Source organism: Acromyrmex echinatior, chromosome 3 (assembly GCF_024713525.1).
Source record: "Acromyrmex echinatior isolate Ae372 chromosome 3, ASM2471352v2, whole genome shotgun sequence".
Taxonomy (NCBI): domain Eukaryota; kingdom Metazoa; phylum Arthropoda; class Insecta; order Hymenoptera; family Formicidae; genus Acromyrmex; species Acromyrmex echinatior.
The window spans coordinates 11,212,848-11,238,859 of NC_141854.1; the positions used below are offsets into that span (position 1 = coordinate 11,212,848).

The window sequence follows — 26,012 nt, forward strand, 5'->3', positions numbered from 1 at the left end:
ATTATTTATTTTTTATATGTAATTTATATTTTCAAAGAATCTCTAACGCAAACGCAGAGAGATTGTTTATGAAATATGCTCATTAACATCTTCTGTTTTTGTTTCCTTCCTTAATTATAACGCGATTGATAACAGTAGTTGCACGCAATGGCATATGTTCTAAGCTTTTATAATACGCTACCTTGACACTTTTACGTATGGATGATTTCTGGTGGTTTAGCATTCTAACAAAAAGAAACAGTATCCTGAACAATTTTTATATGAAGAAGAAATTGAGTATTTTTCTAGATAAGTTTTACGTTATATGAAATTCAATGAGAATCATCTTTCGAAATGCTCCCACGGTAATAGCGAAAATGGGGTGTGCCCAACAGATAAAATGTCTTGATATTTTATGCGTGAGGGAGCTTATTATTTTCCATTCAATGCGCAAATTATTCCCTTCGCACGCATATATTAAACCTGTGATACAAATGAAATTTATTCAACCAATAATCACAACAAAGATGTTTGCATTGATGGACTCATTGTTTATTTATATATTTATCATTTATTGTAATTTTCTTAGTTTGCTATTATTTAGCTTACAAGGATATTTCTAAATTAACTGTTAATATTTTATATTATATTATATTTTTACATAAATATGAGAAATATTAACAAACTTTACAAATTTTACATTTTTTTACAACTTTGATACATTTTACTTTAATAAGCATCTTTGTACAAATATTTGTATACAGTAAATTCAGAAAGTCGGATATAAAAAAAAATTTTAATAAGACTTACTATATTAGCACGAATTTATTTAATTTCTTTCTTCTTGCTGTTGGGCAGACCGATAATAGAAGCCTTGACTTTATTTGCTATCGTATTCTCTATCATTTTCTCTGTCACATTCTTTGCAATCATGTAGAGATACGACTTGTAACGGGACCGATGCTCTACGGACAATTATGTTCTCGGTTTTCGTTCGTGATTGGCGAGGAGCGCCACAACTATAATCGCGCGTTGGGTCCATCATTTTGTGCAAGCGTTATCTTTTATCGTGGAAGGTCAACTGTTTCATCTAGTACGAGAAGAAACTAGCTTCAAGCCAGATGCGATAGTAATGTCGCGCATTCGAGGCTACTCGAGAAGGTGGAAACGCAAGTTCTTCACCGATCTTCTCACGGGGTTAATTAGCAATCTTGAGAGTTAATTGCTTCAGGTGTAGAGGTACCGGGTGCGATTTGCAAGAACAATTACCGGTCGGAAGAACGTATTCGCTTCGTTGTTGCCAGATTCGTCTTTCAACCGGCGCAATTTTGCCCAAAATTACTGCAATTTGAAAGTAATTCAGCAAAGCTTATTTTCTTACTGCAGAGAGCACGTTACTAGTCCGGCACTGAATAGATCTCATATTTGAGAATATTCATGTGACAATAATTTATGATTTAAATACACTTGATGATATACAACATTTTTTGCAAGCGTTACATTATTCTAATCTTTACGTTAGATTAAATTGCGCATATTATTATTTATAATTGAACAATTTAATATTGAGTAACATAATTTCAATTTGGAAACAAAGAAGAAACTGTTGGTATTTGAGATAATAGCTTTGCCGAGTGAGTTTGAGTTTTAATGCCTGTCGCGTCAGAAGACGTGTCGTTGCTTTGAGTAGCTTTTAGGATCCCTTATACCTAAGACCTAAATCTTAGCTAGAAATAAAATTTCTTATAGAAAATCTACCTGTTACTAATTTACTGGCTAGAGAGAAACAGGTTTTTAGACTAAACATTTTGCGGAATAAATTTCATGATATCTTTTCAAGATGCTTTTAGACAGTTTTCTTATCTCACTGACAACAGACCTAAAATTTTTGGATAATTATATCTATAGCGTGCAGAAAGATTACATGTAAGTTTGTTTGTATGTAAATAAATTTTATCTCTGCATATATATATATATATATATATATATATATATATATTCTAAAATTCAATAAATTATTAATTTATTCTGATTCAATAAGTTATTCAATAAGTTATTCTGATTGTAAACTTTTAATATTGAATTATGTAGACTATAATTATTTTTGTAATGAACGAAATTTCTATGAATAAAGATTAAAAAAAAAGGATTCTTACATACCAATATGATGATCAGTATCTATAATACTCAACGAAGAATTTAACTCATATGAAATACTTGAGATGATTCATCATGAATGTATTTTGGAAGAAGGGAGGCTGGGAGTAAGAATCCTTCGACGAAAACCCTTTGCTATGTAATACAATCTTTTTTATTTGTTAATTTAAAAAAAAATGTACACGTTAAGAATATATTTTCTGGCAATATATATGAATCTTGCAATTTTCGTTAAATATGTCATTTTAAATTAATTTATAAATATTTTAATTTATAAGTATTTTCGATGTATTTTCATTATCGGTGTCCGATCCAAGTTATTCTGCTTAAATTAATCAGGAAGGGAACAGAATTTAATGTTGTGCAAACAATGTAATTTAGTTTTACGGTTATTCAGGAAGCGATAGTTCCTTATAAAGTATTTCCTGTTTAGATGCTTGCTTTTTCTGAAAAGTCGGAATGACGTTAAAAATTTATTTAATCGTTGCATTATGGGAATTCAATTCCGATGCAGCTATATGATACGAATCGTACAATGTCTCTAATGGTACAGATCATATCGGCAATACTAAAAAAAGTATATCTTTGCATATTTTGTATTCTGAATACAGTTAGTTGTTAGATGGCCACGATAACAGACGACTATGTGTATAATTAAAAGTACGTTCAAATTTCCATTCCCGTGTATCGTTTTATCCATATTAAAATGATATTATAGAGGATATTATAGAGGAAAAAAATGATGATTATAGGTGACTCGAATGGGAATTCGAATATAGCCCATAAAAATGTTCAATTAAAAGTATTCGTCAACAACTAGTATTACCAACAACTGTTATCTTTAACTAACATGTGATACCTCTTGTAATCTTGCTAAAGATGCAACATTTTTTGTAACATTTTTTTTTGCACGTCGCGACAATTTGTGGTAGAAGTACATTTACAGATTACCACTTTTGCTACAGACACCTGATATAGACATAATTTCCCGCTATTATCGGATCATTTCCGGCTGCTGCCAATAGTTCCTTTGAACTTGCGTGTCGGAGCACTGAGAATTGATTTAAACTATTAGTTCTTGATTTTTCTTTAACATTTCTTTTACATTTAATAATATATTTCTTGTTGTTTCTTGTCATTTGAAATTAATACGGTTTTGCTATTTTCCCAAAGGATATTTTGAGGAAATTCGATTGCCGAGATTTTCCACAAGGTTGAAAGTAGGTATGTAGTTTATGTAGATTAACATTTAATATGTCTAGAATGAAGTATTTTACAAATCTAATTAGATTTGCATCCTGTCTTACAACGAGAGAGAGGAAATGTTCTAAGTCCTTGTACATAAGTGGCTACTTCTTTTACAACTACACTTTCTTGATTAATATTGTCAAGATTTAATACATACAATTTCTTATTTGATACTGTGCGCGCGCGCGCATGAAAGATCAATTTTTTCACAATATATTTCATATATAACACTTTAAATATAATACTTTAATTTTGATTGATATTTTAGTGATATAATCATCCATAGCAAGTTTGTGTTTATCTATATATAATTATACATATAAAATTTAGCTTTTATATTTTACTATTTATTGTATATTTTTTTTATGTTAGCAAAACAGTACTCATATTTTCATAACTCAACTAAGGAGTGTGTCAGGAATGGAATGCGAAACTTAAAGAGTCGAATATATTTATGTAATTTGATTAGCAATATTTACTGTATAAGAAAATATCAGTTTTTATATTCTTAAAAAAATTTAGTGTGTGCAAATGTTATGAAAGAGTTTGTATGAATATAAAAGTATCGTGTTGTTTATAATAGGCTCTTTAGCTGCTATTTACTCACTATTAGGGGTTCTTTCTAAACTATCTTTTAGGATTTATAATTATCAATACTGATTTTTTTTAGTGTTTCAATATCTTGTCGATATCAAAAAGGAATTTTTAATTTTTGATCTGTATTAGTTTTATCGAAAGAACGTTCACATTTTAAATTAAATTCTACGAATGAAATTCTGTATGTATAGCTTCATGTCTAATTTAGCTACACTTTAAGGTTAATGTATTCTGTAATTTACAAAATATTATGGCATATTATGTTATGCTGTATGCAAAATAAACTTACTCTGAGCCGTAATAAATCATCGCATCTGTTATGACTTTCTCTAATGGCATAAAACTGACATTTTCATAAAAGCGATTGGATGATTGGATTCATCTTCTTTGGAAGAAATGGATCATTCAAATTTTCAACGAGTTACGGTCCTGGATGAGCTGCTGTGGTTCAGGTTGTTCAGGTAGGTAGGTGAACGTAGGACAGCTAAGCGGGTGACGTCATTGACTTCTTGGGTCTATCGAAAGGTGGGATGAAACAAGAAAGGGGATACTGTGTGGCCCCTTAGAAGAGGAAGACGAAGAAAACCAGAAGAGAGAGTGGGGGATATTCACCAGCACACCGCGAGACGCTGGCTTCAGGTACGGGTGTAACACGGCGCCGCGTGCAGGTAGTTTCCGAGCTCCTTCTTCACGTTTCTCCGTGCTATCGTGCTGTGAAATTGTCGGAGCTGTAGGCTACGAAGGAAAGCATTTTCATTTTCGCGCTTCTTGATAATCCGGAACTGGAGTGTAAAGTATTTGCAAGGAGAGAACGTGCGACGGTATTGTCTACTTCCGTGATGGTGTTATAACATCCTTTTATGAGAAATGGATAAGTGTTAATTAGGCAATATAACAGCAGACAATGTAATTACGTTAAAATCTTCATTGGAATTGAGATACGCGGATGGAACAGCGATAGTGTGATGAAAGAAAGTTACTCCTCTTTCTGAGGAGCTAACGTAGCAAAAGGAAAGGAGCACGTGGTATGTCAGGATGGAACAAAGTGATCCATGCCAACATTCGAACCAGACATTAACATCTAATGGAACAACTTTGTCGTCGTTTCAGGAAATTATAAATCTACGCAAAACTATTCTGTACTTTGTCTGAAGAAATGGAACATAAAGAAATTTTTATATAATATTTATAAATATCTTGAAAATTTATCAAGAAGATTTTTTTACTGCACAATTATTTTAAATTCTTGCAACTTTTCTCGAACGATTGCTCTCTGACGAATGGACGAGTTCTTAAAGAATATTCTTCCGAAGACTTGCTATTTGAAGTCAAGATGATATTGAAGTCGCAAGCTTATCACAATAAATTTGTGAATCTAAAAGACAACTTCGATGGCTAAACGAGTTTATGTTTTTAATCAAGCCTACGATTCATCTAGCAACGGGTCTGCCAGCATATCCGGGAATGCAATTGCTGGATACGATTCTTCCTCTGTTCTTTATGAAGAAGCATCTGCCTCTCTGGCTCTTGCCTGCCTGCTTGCTCATCGCCAACCTTCGTATCTCCCTTCTTCGTGCTCTCGCGTTTATCTGATGCATCGCGGTTGCAGCGTTATTCAAAGTTATTACGTCACAAAATAATGCTTGCAGTATTTATTGCATTACGATATCGTTAACAATCTTAAAAATGAGAAGGAGATTAAAAATATTTTTTTAAGATATTTTCAAGATACTGAGAAGAAACAGTAAAAAGCAGTCGTTGTCCCTAATTTATCTTTAATACAACACAGCTATCGTAGCGTAAGGCTCTGCACGAGGATGCAAACAGGAAAGATAACGGTATATATGTTATCGCCTAAGAAGAAAGGAAATTGACAAAGGGAAAATACACCCAGCACGAAGTTACAAAGCAAATAACATCAAATAATATCAAGTAAAGTGTTGCGTGTAGACACTGTAAACAATTGTTATTATAAGAGTGTTATTATAAGAATTCGATATGAAAAGTTTTTTTTATGGAGTAGGAGTTTGCACTTATTTTTATCTGGTCCGGAAGATGTATCATTTTACATTTGCGATATTTTAATTTTGGAGCGTATTAACGTTCGAATGAATGAATTAAATTAATTAAATCTTTCGCTGTACATATTTTAATGTTTAAAGATGACTACGATAATCACAATTTGTAATAAAAGCGATGAAATTTACGTCTTCAACTTGAGTTTACGAAAGATATAAAAATGTTAAAGTGGATAAAGGTTCGTCAGAATGTGTCGACGACGACATCCATGCCGACGACGTCACCTGCTAAATCTCATCAGGAAATCAAAAATGATGAGAAAAGAATTAAAATCGAAGATAAAATCAAAGATGAAGGGGAAGACAGCGGTATGGAGAAAGAAGACTCGGTTTACAATATTGAGCTGAGCGATCTGAAAAAAGTACGCTTATACTTTATTGATTTCTTCATTAGTTTAAGTTTAGAGAGTCACATTAGAGCTCTTTATTGTACTCTTAATAGCAAAAGTGTTAATTAATCTAGATATAACGAATAACCAATAATGAATTTAGTCATTAAATTAATTACCTTAAGACAATCCACATGATTTCTCTTAAATTGCTGTACATCGTAGCTTGATAATGCTTGATCGTGTGAAGGTCTCTATTATGCATATAGTTATAATTTTTATTCTCTCTTTTTTTCTATGTGAAGACAGATGAGCATTAAAAATTATTAATTCTGAACGTTATTTACTATTTTTTTTTAACAATCACTTTTTCTGCGCAATAGGTATTATTTCTAGAAATACTCTATTAAATTTCGAAAAATATACGGCCGATTTAGCTTAATTATGGCTAATAAAGCACCGCTTTCGTTTGATGAACATATTATATTTAATACAATATCTGATACGTACGTTAAAACCTGGTTTTTTCAGCATCAGGCTACAAACCTGTCTCGAACAGGTGTCGTGTTTTCTTCTTCCTGATGCACATGGGACGTGCCGTTACTATCATCGCTTTTACGTCGACCAGCACTCGTACCACATCTGTCACTAGCATCATTACCTACCAGTAGACAGTTAGTACACGACATGCAGTAACTTTCATTGAAGAATTTCACTTCAGACGCGATTTGACGTAGTAGCGTATTAGATTGCTACCCAGACGCAACATACGTAACAGAATGACTAGCATGAATTCCGACTGAATCATTGAAATTCATCAGAAAATTCTAGAAATCAATTCTACCTTATTATTCTATTATCTCATCAATTTTTACTTATCATTTGGTGTTTATATTTATCAGATTTTTTGCAAATCGTAAAATCAAATTCACAACTTGCGTGATTTACAACGTACGAGTTATTCACTGTTTTATCTTTCTTTTACATCCAACGCATTTTTGCCGAAATGCTGCGTTAGGCAAGCACTTTGAAGCGCAGCACCGACTTTCTACATGTAACTGTTACTCGCGGGAGGGAGGATTAGTTACGAAATCTACAAGAACCCGGCTGCTGCCGATAGGTCGCAAATTACGACCGGTTCGGTACTTTTATTTGACCTCTGCCATGTATCACAGCGGTGGCATACGGCGACCGTTGCAATAAAAATTGAGATAAAGTATGGTCGATGTCCCATCACGTACCCGTCGATTTAGGAACTTCACTTACTATCTTCTTGTTGCAAAATTGCTTGCGTTTAACAAATTTTTCTGTGCACTGTCTGATTATCTGGTAGATATGTTGATTAGGGAAATGAAAGAAACAGAGCAATGCAGTAGGTTTAGCGTTACAATGAGATTTTATCACAATCAACGGTTTTATTTGCGGTGACGTAAAGATTAACATAACTCTGCGCAAGAAAATTTAAATTTATTCTTCTCTTCCCCCTTATTTACGAAATGTTTACAGATATCTGTCTGCAATTATCTACATTTTCGTGAATTGAAGTTCACGTTTATTCGCTTATAATGATTTATGATTTTAGCTGTAAATTTGTTTATATATAGCTATAATTTTATTTTTATTGAAAGATTTGTATTATATGTGACGTAATTAAAATTAAAAAAGTTTCCGTACTAAAAATTATTTTGTTATCGTATTTCGTGATGTCAAGATATCCTAGATTAATTATAATATGTATAATTAAGACGCGTTCTCGACGTTATATGCGTGCTAGATTAAAGCCGACCTCTTCATCTTTCATGTACAATGAATATTTACTCCACCTGTTGAGTCTGTTACATTTTCATATTCTGTACTTGTCACGCAACTTACAGATGACTAATAAATACAAGAAGATATTGATTATAGTTTAATGCAATATCAATGAAAATCAGATCTTTATTTGGGTCTAAGAAAAATTCTACATTAGATGTTAATATCATAATATATTTTATTACACTATTTACTTCTTAACATATACCTGAATAAAATTAGTATAGTTATGTAATGATATGTTTTTGTTTATCGGTATTTATTATTCATTTCGCAGTCTGTCGATGCATATATGTTCGCTCGGCGGCGAGATCTTGTTTAGTAGCTCGTGCATTAAATCCTCGTCACATTGTCTTGTTCCAGGATCTGTTCTCGCAGCTGCAGTTTTCGCAAGAGAGCGCTCTGCCACCCGACACATTACGCCGTGCGTTGGCTGAGAGTTTTCTCGACCAGCAGAGGTTTCAGCTCGGTTTTATGGACGACGCGGCAGAATGTTTCGTAAGTGTCAATTATTTCAGTTTTTCCAGATGCCATTACTTCTGGTTAAAACTACGAGATTCATGTAACACGATTTACCAATTGGCAATCGACCAGATTTAAATGTGTCAAAACTTGTTGCGAAAATACTTTTTTATCGCTTACAATAAATCATGATTGATGAAATGATTTTTTATGATTTTTTTGCGGAATTAATTGGATTTTAAAATTTGTATTATGAGAAAAGCAGTATAGATAAATAATGCAAATAATTCTTTAAAATTAAAAAAATTATATGTTATTTATATTCAAAATGAGAAGTATTCTTCTCGAGAGGATTCAAGAAGTGTAATAGAATTTTCTTGATAACTTTTTGATGATAATAGAAAGTTTTATACGACATAGAAGGTCCATTTAGATACTAAATGTAATAGAATTAAATCAAATTGAGGTCTCTCCTTCAGATTTTCTTTTGCTCTCTGACGCAGAGAATCTCGTTATTTTCATTATTGAATATTTCAAAGCTGATCGAATGTTTCTATCTAATGATGTCTAGTTACAAGCGAGATTGGACTAGCAATAATAATCTTAGTTGAGCCTTGCAAATCTCTAGTATACTACTTTCTCGTTTGCACAACGGTCACGTTGGACACTAGTATGCTCGTATGTATGTCAACACTAGTCAGTTGAATAATATCAATGCAAGTTGAAACTTATACAGCGAAAACGTACAATAGATGCAAGGACAGTAACATAATCGTGTACCGTTATTCTGCATATTCTCATAATTTAATACATAATTAAATACATAATTTTTGTCAAGTAGTATTTGCTGGTTAGCGTATCTTTATTACGCATTAAATTGAACATGTTAGGTTGATGACCATACATTTTTATGATAAAATTATATACTTTATTGTTATAAGAAATATCAGAGATATATCTCTGCTTTATATACATTCAACTTGGCCTTGTAAAGGCAGGTTACGAATTGCGACAGAAAACATGGAGGAATGCGTGCCAGATAACATAATTTTTTTTCTCAATTTCAGGAAAACATTCTCTTGCGTATACACCTTCACATCGCAAGCGGCGAAGCTGAAGATATGTGCAGCGCGAGGCATTGTGTGCCGCATCAGAAATTTGCCATGACACTCGTTGAGCAAAGCGTCTGTGGAGCTTGCGGTGCAACATCGGAGCCACTGCCTTTTACACAGGTTTGTGTAATTAATATCATTGCATGCTTATCATGCATTGTTACATATATGTATATATATATATATATATATATATATATATATCTATATATATAAAATCAGTCAAGTAATATCGTCTTCGAAAATACTATGCTTTCAGTTTGTTGACTAAATGATTAAGTCAATTTTTTAAACTTTATACAAAGGATCTCTCACTAATTATATAGAAAATTGGGTCCCGGTAAAATCAGTTAGTTTTTACATGTAATGTACCTTATAATGTAGTAAACAAAAGATATCATAGACACAAGACTTTAATGGACAATTTTTGAGATATAATGTATCGAAGATGCTCTGTGAACATCTATGACATCTTTTGTTCACATTATAAGCTACATCATATGTAAAATTATTTCGTCGAGACCTAATTACATAATTTATAAATATGTATACATAAATATATATACAAATATATATAAATATATATATATATATATATTTAAACATATATATTAATTTTTTCTTTATGCATTTACTGCATGCAATAATTTTAAGAATATATAGAATGAAAGATATTATTTTTGTTTCTAAAGTGAAACACCAATATTGATGTTTGATCGCCTCTTTGGATGATTTTTTCGTTTTTCTTCCGTTTTTACATTTTCGTACGTTACGAATTTTTTGTAGTACGAGGTAGTATCGATGCATAGTATTCATCACTAGATTTTACCTGAGGCTCATAAAACCTTTTTTGTATTTTTCTTTTTCTATAGACATCTGCTCCTTTAAAATCACAATATCACGTTTTGGTCCACCTACTTAAACATCTAGCATCTTTTCTTCTCACGTTTTATTTCTGCAGAAAAGAAATTTAGAAAAATAGAATTCAGAATTTGTCAATGTGATTGTTAATGTATTTTTTGTTAAAAAATATTAAACATTAACTTTTTGCAAAAATTTTGAAGTTACAAGTGCAAAAGTAAAGAGATATCTTGTTTTTTAATAAATATTGTTTTCGTTTGTTAAAATTTTATTTCGTAATTTTTCCATTGCACATGCAGTAATTATATAAAGAATAATCATAAAATGCGTTCTATTAAGTTTATGTTTCATTGATACTTTTTTTTATTTAATTTGTAACTGCGAAATATTATGAAAGCAAATTGAAATTTGATTTCACATATTGACATACATATTTACGTATTAACAACTGTTGTATGGTTTCTTTTATTCTTGTTTTAATAACATATCAATATTCATTACCGTATTTATACTGTTATAATAGTAGTAGTAAAAAATATAGTACAAAAAGATATATACTCTTGTAATTTGACTACTTTCTACTATGAATATTCCTTTTGCAACTAAAATAATGTATACCGCGCAAACGGAAGAGAGCAGCATAAACCACATATAGCGCTCAGCATCTTGTGGGTGGAGTTGGTTTTCCTTGGCGTGTTCGCATCGGGCATCGTTGACCAGCGAACCATAAAAAGCATGAAACTAGTTGCTGTTATCCACTAAGCAGAATATTAGTAGTATGCTGGGTGTTCAGTAACAGATTTGATCAGGATATTGCGACAGATTGCATTAATTGCACCCACATCAAATTTGTGGTTGAATCTGTTATAATATGATGAATGACAAAAATTATGATTGATTGTTTTTTTTTTAATTAAATTCAAATTAATTTATTGATATTAATTTTTTTTGTTTCCCTCGTATTCAATTAAATGTATTGTAATAAATGATTTCATTATTCTATTACTGTAAAAATTATTCGAAATTTAAACACGCAATAGCAGATTTGCTTTCAAATTTTATTTCAATTTGAATTTAATTTTACAGATCTTTTCTATTTATATCATAATTTGTTAGTTTTATTTGTTGGTTTTATTCAATGTCTGTTCTACCGATATCCTCATTAAATACAACAAATTGTACATTAGATTTATTGTTTTTTTGTGAGCAAAGTTTATAGGAGATACTTTACAATCTACTTTCGATAATTTTGATTTTGAATTTGTTTATATGTATATGACTTTTATTGTTTCTGAATTATTAAAAATATCTGAACTTCCAACTTTATCGCTTTTAATTATATCAATATATGACAATTGTCCTTCTTTTGACAATCTATATTTTATGAATCCTGACTTTTTTAAAACTTCAAATTTATTAAATAAAAAAAGGAAGCATGTGTGTACAATTGTCTTTGTTTTTTTCAGATGGTTCATTATGTGTCTGCGTCAGCTTTGACGTCTCAAGCTCATCAAACGCCACTAAATTCTAGAAATAATCCGGATCTCTTTGGACAACTTCTGCGAAGAGCTGGCGGAATGGGTGACATTCGTGACTGTCCGGTAAGCAAAGCTATGAGCGGGCATATTTTATAAATCTTTGGTCAAACTGTGACTAACACGTACAGTTCTACGCGTTCTGCTGCGTATTTTGTCATCAATTTCGTGGTAGACCATTCATAGACCATTCAAGATTGGATTTTAAAGATTACGTAGAACTGACTCATTTGAATACAAGTTTTATGAATAGATTTTTTCTACGAATTTATATCCGCTTTTAAACTTTCTTTTAAAAATAGAACACGTTGATGGAAATTGATGGTAACCGTTAAAATTAATATTAAATATTTTATAATAGTATTGCATTAAAAATATATTTCTTTCCGTTTTTCATGTTCAGAGTTCTTGCGGTGCGAAAATTCAAATATGTCGAACCTTGATGAATCGGCCGGAAATAGTTTCTGTCGGTGTCGTCTGGGACAGCGAACGACCATCATTGGAGCATATCATGGACGTTTTTGCGACTGTGGGCACGTCTCTTCGACTTAGCGATGTCTTTCATAGCGTGGTAGACTCTCGATGGGGTGCCTCTACCGTGCATAATCTCGTAGGAGTGGTTACCTATTACGGGAAACATTATTCTACGTTTTTTTTCCATACAAAATTGAAGGTCAGTGTTACCTTCGTATTAACAGGCATAGTTTTAACTATTCCGATTTTAACAAGGTTTAATACATTGATAAAATAAATCTTTAGGTGTGGATCTATTTTGACGATGCCACTGTTAAAGAAATTGGGCCTCGGTGGGAGCAAGTCGTGGAAAAGTGTAGAAGAGGTCGTTATCAGCCTTTGCTACTTCTATATGCGACGCCCGCCGGTACTCCTGTTAATACCGAGAATGCTCCAAAGACTATTATTCCTTTTCCGAATAATAATGGCCTAAAGACATCTCCAAAGAACAGTGTTCGCCGTTCAATTACACCTAGTCCTGAAAAGCCATCCATCAATAGCACTGCCAGACGTGCCATCACACCTAATCCTGACAGTCCACCGCATCTCTACACTCAACGAAGCGTTTACAGTGATTACCAGAATCTCACAGACATCCAGAATAATATATTTGGTAATCAGGTACGTTGTACAATAATTAATATTTATAAATGATCTTTTATAGATTTTTCTTTTTCTGAAGCATGTATAGACTTCACATTTAATTTCTTGACATTAAAATAAAAAAATTATATCACACAGAGCGTAGACACGGTTGATGGTGAAATAGAATCGAAGTATATTAGTCGTCGTGCTGTGGAAAATGTAATGCAGCAACAGAAAAAGCAGCAGATGCAGTTAACGCGTAGTTTAAGCGTGGGATCGGCGCCGCAAGATGGTATCAGCATCCCTGATCATATGAATGTGCCTCGAAGACGAGATTCCGGTAATTGGTCCGGTGATCGGAATAGTGCGTCGTCGAGTTCATCAACTACGATGGATAATACGTATCTATATATTGTTAATAAAATGCAAAGAAACTCGGGCGTACCTAAAAGTCCCATCAAATCTGGGGAACTCTCGAGCAGCAGCAGCGGCCATTACGACGCTGGTTACGACTCCTATTCTTTATCTTCCACGGACAGTCTTCCACTTCAGCAGGGTTTAAAGCACAATTTACAGGTAAATAAAAGATATTAACAAGATAAAGACAACAAAAGCTTAGATTATATATAAACTTCTAAGTATTTAAATTTCTCAATCATTACCGTGAGATGTTTGTGCGTACTTTATTGTAATTTGGATAATCTTTTTTATAGCTTGCTCAAATACCGGAAGGTTACCAACCTTCTTCCGGCGATGATTGTGAACGATTATGTAAAGAAACGGACGCTTTGCTGGATAAATCTCGTGCCGCCGAAGATGCTGGCGATCTTAATACCGCCGTCGCATTATGTAATGCGGCCAGTAATAAAGCCAGAGCCGCGATGGACGCTCCGTATAATAATCCACACACGATTACAATAGCAAGAATGAAACACAATACTTGCGTCATGAGAACGAGGAGTTTGCATAGGAGAATGCTGCAAGAACAAGTTACTGTTAACGGTGACAAAGAAGGTAAGAAATTGAGGTATGATTACTCTGAAAATGTGTAGAATAAAAATATATATCTGACATTGGGTTCTCTCTTTTTCTTCCCAGATGGGGCGCCTGAAGGAAGACACTCGCGAGAGAACAGTAAATCGGGTCAACACTCGAGGCAAAGTTCGCGAGATAAAGGCAATCATTCCCGGCAAAATAGTCGAGAACTTCTGGTAAACGCATCAACGACAGTGGCAGATAAACCTGTTACGAAGAGTATTGAGATTTATGCTACTTTACCGAAGAAGAAAACTTTACGTAGTAAAGCAACAGCAGTAAATGTCATTGAAGACGAAGAATATATGCTGTATGATCGCCCGACACAAAGGACTGGTTTGTTTAGTCGTACGAAACGTTGTGAAGATGATAAAAAAGATAAGAAACGCGCGAGAAGTGAAGAAAGGAACAAGAACATATCAAAGGATTTTTCGATAGCACCATCTAGATTGTCACCATCTCCAAAAGGAGTAAAGATTGATAAATCGAAAGAGACCGAGATTAACGCAATTGTCGTCAGAAATACTCAACTCAATAACACAGCTGCGATCGAGCAGAAGCAGGGCAAGAAACAGCACAAGATACGCAGAAAGTTGCTTATGGGCGGATTGATTAAAAGGAAAAACAGAAGTATGCCGGATTTACGAGAAGGACAGGATGGTCCGACAAATGTGAATGCGGAAAGATCATCCGTCTTACCGAAACAATCAGTAGACGATTCCAGCGTTGGTCTGAAAGGAAATGATGTGAGCCAATCACTGAGCGGTTACTTATCAGAGGGACATCTGGAATTTGCCGGAAATGGACCTGGAAATACTAGTAATCCGAATCTTGAAAGAAGTCGTTTGATGAGAAAGAGTTTTCATGGTAACGCCGGCAAAGTGTTACACGTGGCAAAAGTGCCTCCGCCTCCTCCGCTCAGGACCACTTCTCAGCTTAGCAAGTCTAAGTGTTCGGGAGAAGTGCACAATGAGCAACAATCCGATAAAACAGCATATCCTTTACCGGATAATCGAAGCGCACCCAACTCATCGCAAGAACAAAATAATTATTGGAATCACATGAACTCGAGCAACTCATCTAACGTGACAAACAGAAACTCAGACTATGCTGATTACTCCTCGGAATCGCATTCGCTGCCATTTCTCCCATCTTATAATGAACAAAATACTAATATTTCTGGAGCGTGTCAAACAAATTACAACAATAAACCTAGGATTCAAGATGACGTTGTACAGTACGCTAACGGCATATTATATGAGCCGACCTTCGTTGTCACTCGCGCAGACGTGCATAATGAACAGAGTCCCGTTAAACAACAATTTCAGCCAGATTCCTTACCACCTTATCCCGAAAACGGCAATATTTCGCATTCACGACAACCGAGCGAAGATTTCCCACCACCGCCGTATCCATTAATTCATTCAGTATCGCATTCGAGACAAGCTAGTGAGGAATTCCCGCCACCGCCGCCACCGATCGATGAGCCGACTCATCTTCAAGAGATGATGCCTCAGCAGCATCATGTTCAACCACAACAACATGCGCAGCAATTCGAAGCGCAACAGATTGGCGGTCTGTTAGCGCAGTTGCAAAACAAAAGAGAGCAGATTTTAACTGATGATTCAAATAAAGAGAAACGAATGCAGGAGCAGGAAGATGAGGAGAAGTCATCAAGCGAAACGTGGTTGAGAGAACTGCAAGCTAAACAGGCAGAAAGGAAAATGAAGAGACAAGGACCTTTAAATCAAGACATTCCAAAACTTAGGACTCCGTCAATACCGACAATTCCAGGACCGACTATCGCTAGAAGAACTAGTGATTTAATGATGAGTAATCTTGGACAAAGTTACGATCAAGGGCGTGACGTTACGGACTGCCCGAGAGTCGCTTCTTCGGTAAAAGATATGGCTGCTAGATTTGAACAGATCAAGCTCCAACCGACCTTGAAGTCCGATTCAGACGTGAAACCTCAAACGAAGCAGAATGTAAATTGCGTTTCTCCAATGTTAGTATCGGATATGTCTCAGGAATCGTCATCGATGGAGGGTATAAAATCAGCCAAATTATCTTCTGAGAATTCCGTTGTCTTCACAAAGATGGAATCTTCAAATTCCCAGACTGTTTTAAACTCTAGTTTTGATTCGAGTTCCAGCCAAAACAGCTTTATTGCAATGGTACCGGCAAATGAATCTGTTCAACAGAGCGAATTAAATGCCGCGATGTTATCCATGTCCTTGACACTCCCACATGAGAATGGTTTACCTGTTGATTGTCCGGAAGATGACATCAGCGAAGTGGCTATGCAGAACACTATACAAAACACAACGATACTGCCAAGAGAGGAGGATATTGCTCCGCGAAAGGTGAAACGACGGATTGGGAAAAAGAAAAGCGTATCATTTTGTGATCAAGTGGTGCTTGTTGCAACAGCGGAGGATGACGAAAAAGATTCGTATATACCTAATCCTATTTTGGAAAGAGTATTACGTTCTGCGATGAATAAACCTGAAACTGCTCAAGTATTACGAGAAATCAGAAGTCTTCAGGAAGCAGAGACGATCCGTGAAAATACTGCCGCGAAATTTCAACAACAGACCCTTCCTTTAAAGAGCGAAGCCGATAGCGTACCGGCGACACCTTTCCAAGATCAATTGAGGAGCGTTAATCCAATTCCAGATACTATTAAACCTACGTTTGGACGAAAGAATTCTGGTGATTCGATTGGATCACTAATGGATAAGAAGTCCTGTGGATCTTGTGGAAACGAAGGTAAAGATGTGGTCGATGGTAAAGAAAGCTATTCTGGTATTCTCATGAATACTTCGAAACCGACGTCCTATTCACCGCAGTTGCAACAGCAAATCAGATATTCTCAGAATGGATACACGCAATATATGCAGTCGGTATATCCGCAAACGCAAGCGTCCCATCCAAGAAATCAAATTATTCCTTCATCACAGACTCAGAAACCAGCTAGTCCTTATCCGACGCAAATGAATGGACAATACATTCAAAATGGAATGCAACAAACAAAAATATTACCTCAGAAAAACGGTTATGGAACATATTATCAGCAGCAATTGCATAATCAATTGGAGCAGCAGCATAATCAAATGAATAAGCAAGCGACTGTTCAACCGCAGAATACTCTGAATCAAAGAATTCCTTCTCACAATGCCAGTCCGATAACTGTCCAGCATTCGCAACAGCAATTTTATCCGCCTAATCAATCGCCAAGTCCATATCAAAGTCAATATTCTCAAAGTTCCTATCAGGGTCATCCCTATCAGACTGTTCTTCCACAAAACAGAGCGGGCCAACCAATTCCGCAATATCAACCATCATCTAATTCATTAGCCTATCAGCAGCAACAACAACAAAATACGCAGAATTATCAGCAGAGGCATGACAACTACCAGCGACAATTATCTCACAATCAAAAACTAGAGCAAGGTCCTATGGTGTCTAATCAGTATCCTAAGACGACGCAGAATGGTCAAATACAGCCAAATGCGAAGTATCCTGCCTATCAGCATCCTCCACTTTCCAAACAGATGCACTTTACGATGTCTACTGCGAAGGTTGTTCCGATGGTAACGCAGCCTCCTTTGCAGACTCCAACAGGCATTGCAACCACCGTGAGAGCACATGTAACACCCTGCAATCTTTGTCGAAAGAGAAATGTACTTGAGCCAACATTATATTGCTCGGATTGCGATTTTTACATGTCGCGATTCCGACCGACTAACAAAACTACTTGAGTTGCTTCGTATGAAGACGATTGAAAGACTTATACCGGTTTCATCGAATGTGACATTTTGGTCTTCGCTGACTTTACAAAAATCCAAAATGTTTCTATAGCCGCGTTGTATTACAACTTAAATAATCTGCATTGCAAAATACGACATCAAAAATTAAGCAATGCTTATTTCTTGCATGCAATTTAATAAATTTTTACATAGTTTCGAAAAATTAGATGTAAAATTAAATATATAGTATAATCAATAATGTTTTAAATAACATTCGATGAAGTACCGACAAATATATAAATATTAGTTATATTATTTTGTACAAATATTAGATAATTTTTGATTGAAGACCCTCATTGTGCAGCTACTAATTATACTCATATACAATTAGATGTATACAATTAGAATACTTTATTATTAATGACAATTTATTAATTTTAATGACATAGTCGGAAATTTAATAAAAATTGACAGTGAAAACATTCTATTTTTAATGTCAAAATGGGCCAATTCAAAGTAAATGAACTCTAAAAGACTAAAGTTTTTTAATATTTCATTGTATTCTGCTAATTTATTTCCTTTTTTCACTTTCTCTTTCTCTCTCACACATACATACGCACTTTTTTTTTATCTTTTTTGTCGAGTTTTTGGTTATTCGACAATTTTATGAGAACAAGGGACGAAAGAGAAATTCAGAGCTAACATTTGATTTCTAAAAAGTAAAAATTATAATACTTGATTGATCGAGGAATGGAAGAGCGAACAGAAAATCGAGTACGTGTAATTATATAGTATTATTATATAGTATCATTACAAGGAACGTAGATCAACAATTTGTCATTAATCTACCCTTAAAATCAAGACAAGTTAAGAAAAGATTGTCAAAAAAATCGTCCACAAACACAAAAGTATTATTACAAATTTTATTAGTAGAGACTTATTTTGTATAATTTATGTTGTTTGTAGAAAAATTGTACTTAATCCTATTATTTTAAATATACTTCAATGTACTTATACAATTTATTAAATTAGATTATTATTCTAACAGGCGTAGACTCTAACATAACATTAAATCATTTGTTAGACATTTGTATTTTATAAAATAGTTCACCAATGTATTTAAATTACGGCGTCATTCATATCTAAAGTATATATTTTTATTTGTATATACGTAAATATAATCACGCTTTTTTTTTTAAATCAGCACAATTCATTTTGTATGTCATAGTTGAGCGAACCACATTTTCTATTTCTATGCAATTACATATTTTATTTTATTGCGCAGATGAGAAGTTGGAATTGTGATACTAGCCATGCTACATAGAACTTATCTTGCTAGGATAGAAAATGTATTGCAAATTATGAGAGAAGGATTATGTAGGGAACAGGTGAAACTTGATCTCTGAGAATGCGTGAAGTTTATTTTATGTTAACAATCTTTAAAGTTACATTTTGTGTATTAACATATATATACATACATTGCGTTACATTATATAATATTACTTTACTTTTTTAAGAATTGTAAGATCAATGTACAAATGTTCGGTTTTATACTTTTTGTATGAGTATTTTGTTTTAAAAATACTTTACTTTTATTGTGACATTAATAAAATTCCTTTGCAATATTATCTAGTTGAATTTGTGTGTGTGTGTGTGTGTGTGTGTGTGTATGTGTGTGTGTGTGACCCACTAATCATGTCTAAATCATGATAAAAGGAATATGTTTAATTTTATAACTATTGTTATTTCTACACGGAGAGAATTTGTTCTTAGTTAGTTTACTCTGAAAATATGATAGTCGTGGGACAACAATGCGTATTTCGAAGAATTTTAATGTAAATCTCTCTCATTCATTAATAAAACTACAATAAACTGTAAAATAAGTTTAATTAATTTTACTGAAGTGCATGGTAAAAATATTTAAAATATTGTATTGTACCACAACTATCATATTTTCAGGGTAAATTTTAAAAGAAAATTCTCTCTGTGTAATTGCGATAAATTTTAAAATTAATGTATATATATTACGTTAATTATAATTAACAATCAATAAATTAAGGTAGCAAATAGTTAATAACTAATTATTAATTGTATTAAATATTAAATACTAATTATTAATTTATACTAAAACTGAACATTTTAATTAGACTATAATAATTTATTATTTAATTTTTATATGTAATTTTTATATTTGCATGGTTGCAAACCTATATAAAACGACATAATTATCAATATAAATTTGTAATAGAAGTATCTCTCTAGTTTGAAACTTCTTGTTGTTACCAGCTAATGCTTTTTCATCTAGAGCTCGATTATTATATAATTAGGTTTCTCTTTGCTATTATCAACTGAGAAATACATAACTCTCGCACACTAACCGAAGGTAAGTCAGTTTCCTCCCGTTGTTGACAGATGTCACCCGCATTGCTATATCGGGTGAAAAGTGACAGGCTGGCAGCCACTTGTCGCTGCGCAGTTTCGAGCGCGCGCCACGTCAGCTGATCGGCGCTTCAGAGCAATCACGAGATGTCAACTGTTCCACGCAGGTGGTGCTCGATTCGTAATGGCGTATGACGGCTGAGGAGCCACGGGTGCGAAACGCGCACGGGTGCTCGAGTTTTCGCGTATCCGATAAGATCGGGGTGGTGATTAAGTGCCGCGGCGCGTTGCACGTGTGTCGGTGTGTCGCGGTAAGATGAGCGCGTCGACTGGCGTGCTGCCGTCGTACCAGCGCCTTGCGAACGGCGTACCGGTGCCGTTGTTCTCGAGACGGTCCTTCCGTCCGCGCGAGAAGTACCTGATCCTTCTGGTATTCATGACGTTCGGTGTCGTGTGCTTCGGTGCGTTCTTCTACTTGCCGGATTTTCGTACCGGCGGTGCCGCCGTGAACAGTGTCTACCGCGTGTACCAGAGCATGCAGAAGGCCGGACCGGAACTGCTGCTGCCGGTGCCACCGCGCGCCTCCGGCGACGCCAAGGACTCGCGTTCGTCCGCGATCGGACATCCGAACGCGGTGCCGCCGGGCCACGAGGGTAGCGATCATCAAGACGTACACCTCGTCGAGGACAAGCAGAAGCTGCAGGTGCAAATTCGCGCTTCCCTCGAATCGATCTCTCGTTCGATTGTATGAATGTCTCCTCTCGAATGCCTTGCCTCTTGAACGAGTTTCCTTGTCGTCGACAGGAAACACTTTTCTCGTGCAATGTTGAATTCCCTCCAGTAAACAGTACCGTCGCGGTAGAAAGCACAAGATGGATGTGCTTCGTTTGCAATAGGTCGTGCTCTGTTTGTTTACATACGGCCATTGTAACGTACATGGCTGACGCACGTGCGCGGACTCCACGCGCTGTCACTTCGTTCACGATTCCGTCTCAATGGCTGATAACAATCGTCTACGTTTGTTTAAGTTTAAGACAATCGAATCAGACGTCTTATTAATAGATATTAATTAATGATATTAATATAATAATATTAATAATAATAATCATCGAGATGACCGATTCCGCATCTCGATGCAACGTTAATGTGATCAACAGTTGACGTAGTATTTTGATGGAGGATTAGGACGTCGTCATGAGAGCGTCTATTCAGAGCGCAATATGGATTTTCAGATAGCACAAAGAATCTAAAGAATTCTTTTTTTGATTCTCGACTTACATAATGAATTCTTGTTTGTATTTTGCCTCATTTCTAATAGTGTTCTTAAGAATTTCAAAAGATTTCATTTTTATGTTACTAATTGTAAGCTTTTTTCAGATTCAAAAGACATTCTTTTTCTGCCCTTTTCTATTTCTTCATTTTATAGGATCATACTTCAATCATACTTTGATTTTTATGCAAATTAAGTATTATTTTTATTAAAGGTACCGTATAGACAAATAATATATCAATACCTAATATTTGTACATATTTTTGAATTTTCTTTGAATGAGTTTTGAATAGATTTGGCTTCATATAAAGAACTCAAGAAGATAAATTATTTTCAAGCTTAAATGGATCAGATATGTTATCTGGAGAAACGTTTTTAAACCTCATTTTGTTCGAGAATCATTCCCTTTGCTTGCTTGTTTTCTTATGTCTTTCCATTAAATGCAGACGCGTTTTAAAGCGTATCTTGCGTAACTAATTTGATTGTTTGAACTCGTTCAGATTAAAGTCTATTTAATTACACTTGGTAAACGGGGGCAACAAACACGATACCGGATATCTTTAGACTTGCTGTGCGACTTACACGCCGACGTTGAAAAACTCCTGTTTCGTTTGCGCTCTTTTCCTTCCACTCAATGTGAGTAGGTCGTGCAAGGTCGCACCGTGAACTTGCCCTTGTATGGCGATGTATCTCCATGATTCAATATCTGGATGAAGGTGGTCGATTATATATCTATATACCTTGAAACTACTAAGTAAAAATGACAAGAGTGAGCAAATTCACTAGAATATACATATATAATTTCATTGATCACTATCAGTAGAATTTGCTAAAAACTGTAAGTACAGTTGATGATTTTTAACGAAGCATTTTTAATTAGCAATTCCTCTAAAAAAGAAAGACAGAAAAATAAATAATATTTAAAGAAAAATTAATTTTTATTGAAAAGATATTAAATTTCATATATACGGATAAATAAATAGATTGTTTACGTGTGATATGTTCTCCATGATAAATTTACGCTTTTATGATAAAATTTATATAAATCGAAGTTTTGACTGAGACGTTAATTGATACAGATAAGCGTACTATTAGAATTGTATGTAGCAAATATGATTTATCTTGTTCATACGCGCGCGTGACTCGTCCCGCTGTTATTTCTGTTTTGCCGTTCTCTTCTCTTTCATAGGAAATCATAATCAAGACTCGTTTTAAACACGTTTCGCACGTTGCACTTTTTCGTCATAAATCAAACGCGCGTTGCTGCAGTCGATTTTTCGAAAGATCAATTCCTGTAGTAAATTACACCATTATAGCAATATTTTAATTTGTTATTTAAAAATTGAGATTCCACGAAGCTAAGGCTAATTCTACAATGTGCTCTTTGTTTCCTGTTTCTTGCTGTTTGTCTTTGTTTGTCTCTTGCCTTTTTGGTCAATAAGACAAGAGACAAATAGCAAAAAATAGAAAACAAAAAGCACATTGTAGAATAGCCATAAGCCTCGTAGAATGTAATAATGTTATGTTTTTTTTTGTATTTATTCCGAGTCTTGGAACGTGGGAAGTGACTCGAATAAAGACGTACGTGTACGAAGGGAAATACGATCTATTGGAGCAGCGTTATGTGAACATGCGAAAGAAGATATTCTGCGATAACATAAATAGCATTATCGTTGAATAGCGTTCATGTACGCGCGTTGCCACATGAATGTGCATTCGTCACACACAAGTAATAATCATAACAATAAGTAGTTATGAAATGGCAATTATAGAGATATATAAGATGGATATACAGAAAGTATTTATTTAAAAACATTGGCGAGAGAAAGATGTTTTACTACGATTAATAATATGAAGTTATTTTTGTCGTCATTATCTCAATAATCTTTGTTTCTCAGCAGACATTTTCTCAGGGAAATATTGTTATTTTACGATCTTGTGGAAATGAAATTAGTGAGACTGAATAAAAACGCGTTTTCCGTATACGAAAGTAATTCTCATAGTTTTCTTTTTTTTTTTTTTTAATATATGATACTTACGTAAGGCATTCGAGAGCATGCAATTGTTCGAAGATGAACAAGACGAAAATGTACTTCCGTGGAATCTAGATTACAGATGGCATGCGTGATTTTCGTGGAAATGCATTCATTGGTTTCTTTCCGTAGCAATGACTAATCCGTACAGTCATTTAAATTTAACGAAACTGTGCACTCCTGTGCTTAATAAACTTAATATATGGATATTCATATACATTTATATTTATATATATACATTTTTGCAAGTGATAGTGTAGTTTTAACGGCAGAAAAAAAGATTATAATCTTAGTTTACAAGATACACCATCTTTATTTTACAAATACTGAGATAAATAAAAATAAAAAATAAATTTATGTGTTTTATTTTTGTTTAATAAAAAGCAGAGCTAATAAATAGCGAAAGCTGAAGCTTATTTTACATTTATGTTTTAAGTAAAAAGAGAATTGATTTTTTAAATTTTAAGTTTTTAAAAATATAATCTCTTGAGTCTGATTTTCAACTGATTTAGTTCGAGCGAAAATTAGCAATCTGCTGTCTAATTATTGTCTGTATTATGCATTAGAGATAGAGAAACCAGTCATGGAAAATCCAACAAGTTTGTTGTGCTCTAATATTTAAATCAGATATTAATAAATAATCGCTTAGATTGAAATTATTTCGACTAAAATGTCGATAGTTTGTTTCTTATTTACTGCCACGTACGTGTGAATATGTATATTCGAACAGATTCTATTATTTTTATAATTTTTATATTTAGGCTATTATTTTTATTTAAAACATAATTATGAGCTTAATGAATAGAAAGTAAATGTGAAAAGTAAAATATAATTTTAAATATATGTTATACATTTTTTCTATTTCATTTATATCTTTATATACATTTTTTTTGAAATAGCAATGCCTTACGATTAAATTGAACTCATCGATTTCTATTTTTGAATCGATTCTAGAAATATAAACAGAATATTTATACAAAAATTGGAAAAAAGCGGTATATGTATTTGTATATTCAATCTAAATAAATCCATATTCAAATGTAAAAATATAATAGGACAAATCAATGCATTTCGTGATTAAATGTCACATTAATAATTATTAATTAAAAGTATACTGTACTGACTTTCGCATGCCATCTAAAATGATCGCGGAATACATGTCGTATGCGGGCTGAATTTTTAGGCAAAAATCAACGAGGAGTATCAACAACAAAAGACATTAGAGAAACCGGACATGGGTGAATCGCGAGTGCGTACAAGTAGTTCTTCGTCGTTGATAGTGCACAAAGAAGAAACGGTTTTGGTGACAGTGCCACCAGCGCCTGCGGATAAGCTGCCATTAATTGTCGGTGGAGAGGATAAGGACCATATCGCCAGACAACGAAGGGACAAAGTGAAAGAGGTGAGTCTCGGTTTAGAAAATATTTGCATGACAAACTATAAAATATTTGCGAATAAACAACGACAAATGTAGAGATGACTTGTTGACCATATATAATTTGAAGCGTTATATTGTATATTTTAATTAAATATTTTTAAATAATATGCTTAAATGAAAAATTTATAATATATTTCAAAAGACCATTTCTGCAACATAATTATTCTCATAATCGCTTGCCATTGTACAATATATTAATTTTTTGAGCGTTGCATTGAACATTTTTTGATTACTTATTTATTTTCATATTAAATAAAAATTATATTTATTTTAATGTAAAATTATTATTTTATGAATAAAAAATTTCTACTTAATATCTTTTACAATAATTATTACAATATAAAACGGTATTGTACTTATTATAACATAATATAATTTGATTCTGTTATATAATGAAATAAGCATAGTTTAAATATTTTATTAAAAGAAAATTTGGATTCTAATTGATTAATTATATTCACATGATATAGGTATGTTGAAGAAAAAATAGGAAGAAAAAATTAATATATCTGGATTAAATTGATGATACAAAATTCAAAATTATTTAAGAAATTATGAGTGATTTTTTAATAAATTCTATATTAATGTGAAAACGTATTTTTCGTATTAAGATCACATTTCTGTTACTTATTTTGAATGAAGAATTCCCGTTTATTGCGATTTTATGAAAGTCAACATTGTCAAAACTCGATTATTTAAATAGTATCTTTCCATGTGATTCGCGAAAAATTATGTAGCATCTCACGCATCACCGAAGAAATGCTGCCATTATTTTCATATAAAAGGGAAGTGAGAGAAGCTGTTTTTTCGTGATATTGTAGTAATTTTGCTTGCGTC

The 26,012-nt window shown here is 33.7% G+C and overlaps 2 protein-coding genes across 5 annotated transcripts in view; both read left to right on the forward strand.

Annotated features, from left to right (window-relative positions):
• The window catches only part of ec (ubiquitin specific peptidase echinus), a 70,090-nt gene extending 50,412 nt beyond the window's left edge, over positions 1 to 19,678 (forward strand). For 2 of the 3 annotated variants that reach the window (XM_087404202.1, XM_011062813.2), the window contains 8 exons: positions 8,564 to 8,698; positions 9,730 to 9,894; positions 12,102 to 12,236; positions 12,574 to 12,843; positions 12,930 to 13,304; positions 13,425 to 13,844; positions 13,982 to 14,282; positions 14,367 to 19,678. In XM_087404202.1, coding sequence (XP_087260328.1) covers positions 8,564 to 8,698; positions 9,730 to 9,894; positions 12,102 to 12,236; positions 12,574 to 12,843; positions 12,930 to 13,304; positions 13,425 to 13,844; positions 13,982 to 14,282; positions 14,367 to 18,067 — 5,502 coding nt within the window. In that variant the 3' untranslated portion in view covers positions 18,068 to 19,678. Of the gene's footprint in view, positions 1 to 3,333; positions 6,422 to 8,563; positions 8,699 to 9,729; positions 9,895 to 12,101; positions 12,237 to 12,573; positions 12,844 to 12,929; positions 13,305 to 13,424; positions 13,845 to 13,981; positions 14,283 to 14,366 lie in introns of those variants that run through there. The other variant, XM_011062812.2, reaches the window with a different exon arrangement.
• A 141-nt stretch (positions 19,679 to 19,819) lies between these two features.
• Positions 19,820 to 26,012, forward strand: part of LOC147910200 (mannosyl-oligosaccharide alpha-1,2-mannosidase IA-like) — a 302,227-nt gene continuing 296,034 nt past the window's right edge. For both annotated transcript variants that reach the window (XM_087404345.1, XM_087404346.1), the window contains exons 1-2: positions 19,820 to 21,137; positions 24,921 to 25,139. In XM_087404345.1, the coding sequence (XP_087260471.1) occupies positions 20,751 to 21,137; positions 24,921 to 25,139 (606 nt within the window). In that variant the 5' untranslated portion in view covers positions 19,820 to 20,750. The remainder of the gene's footprint in view (positions 21,138 to 24,920; positions 25,140 to 26,012) is intronic.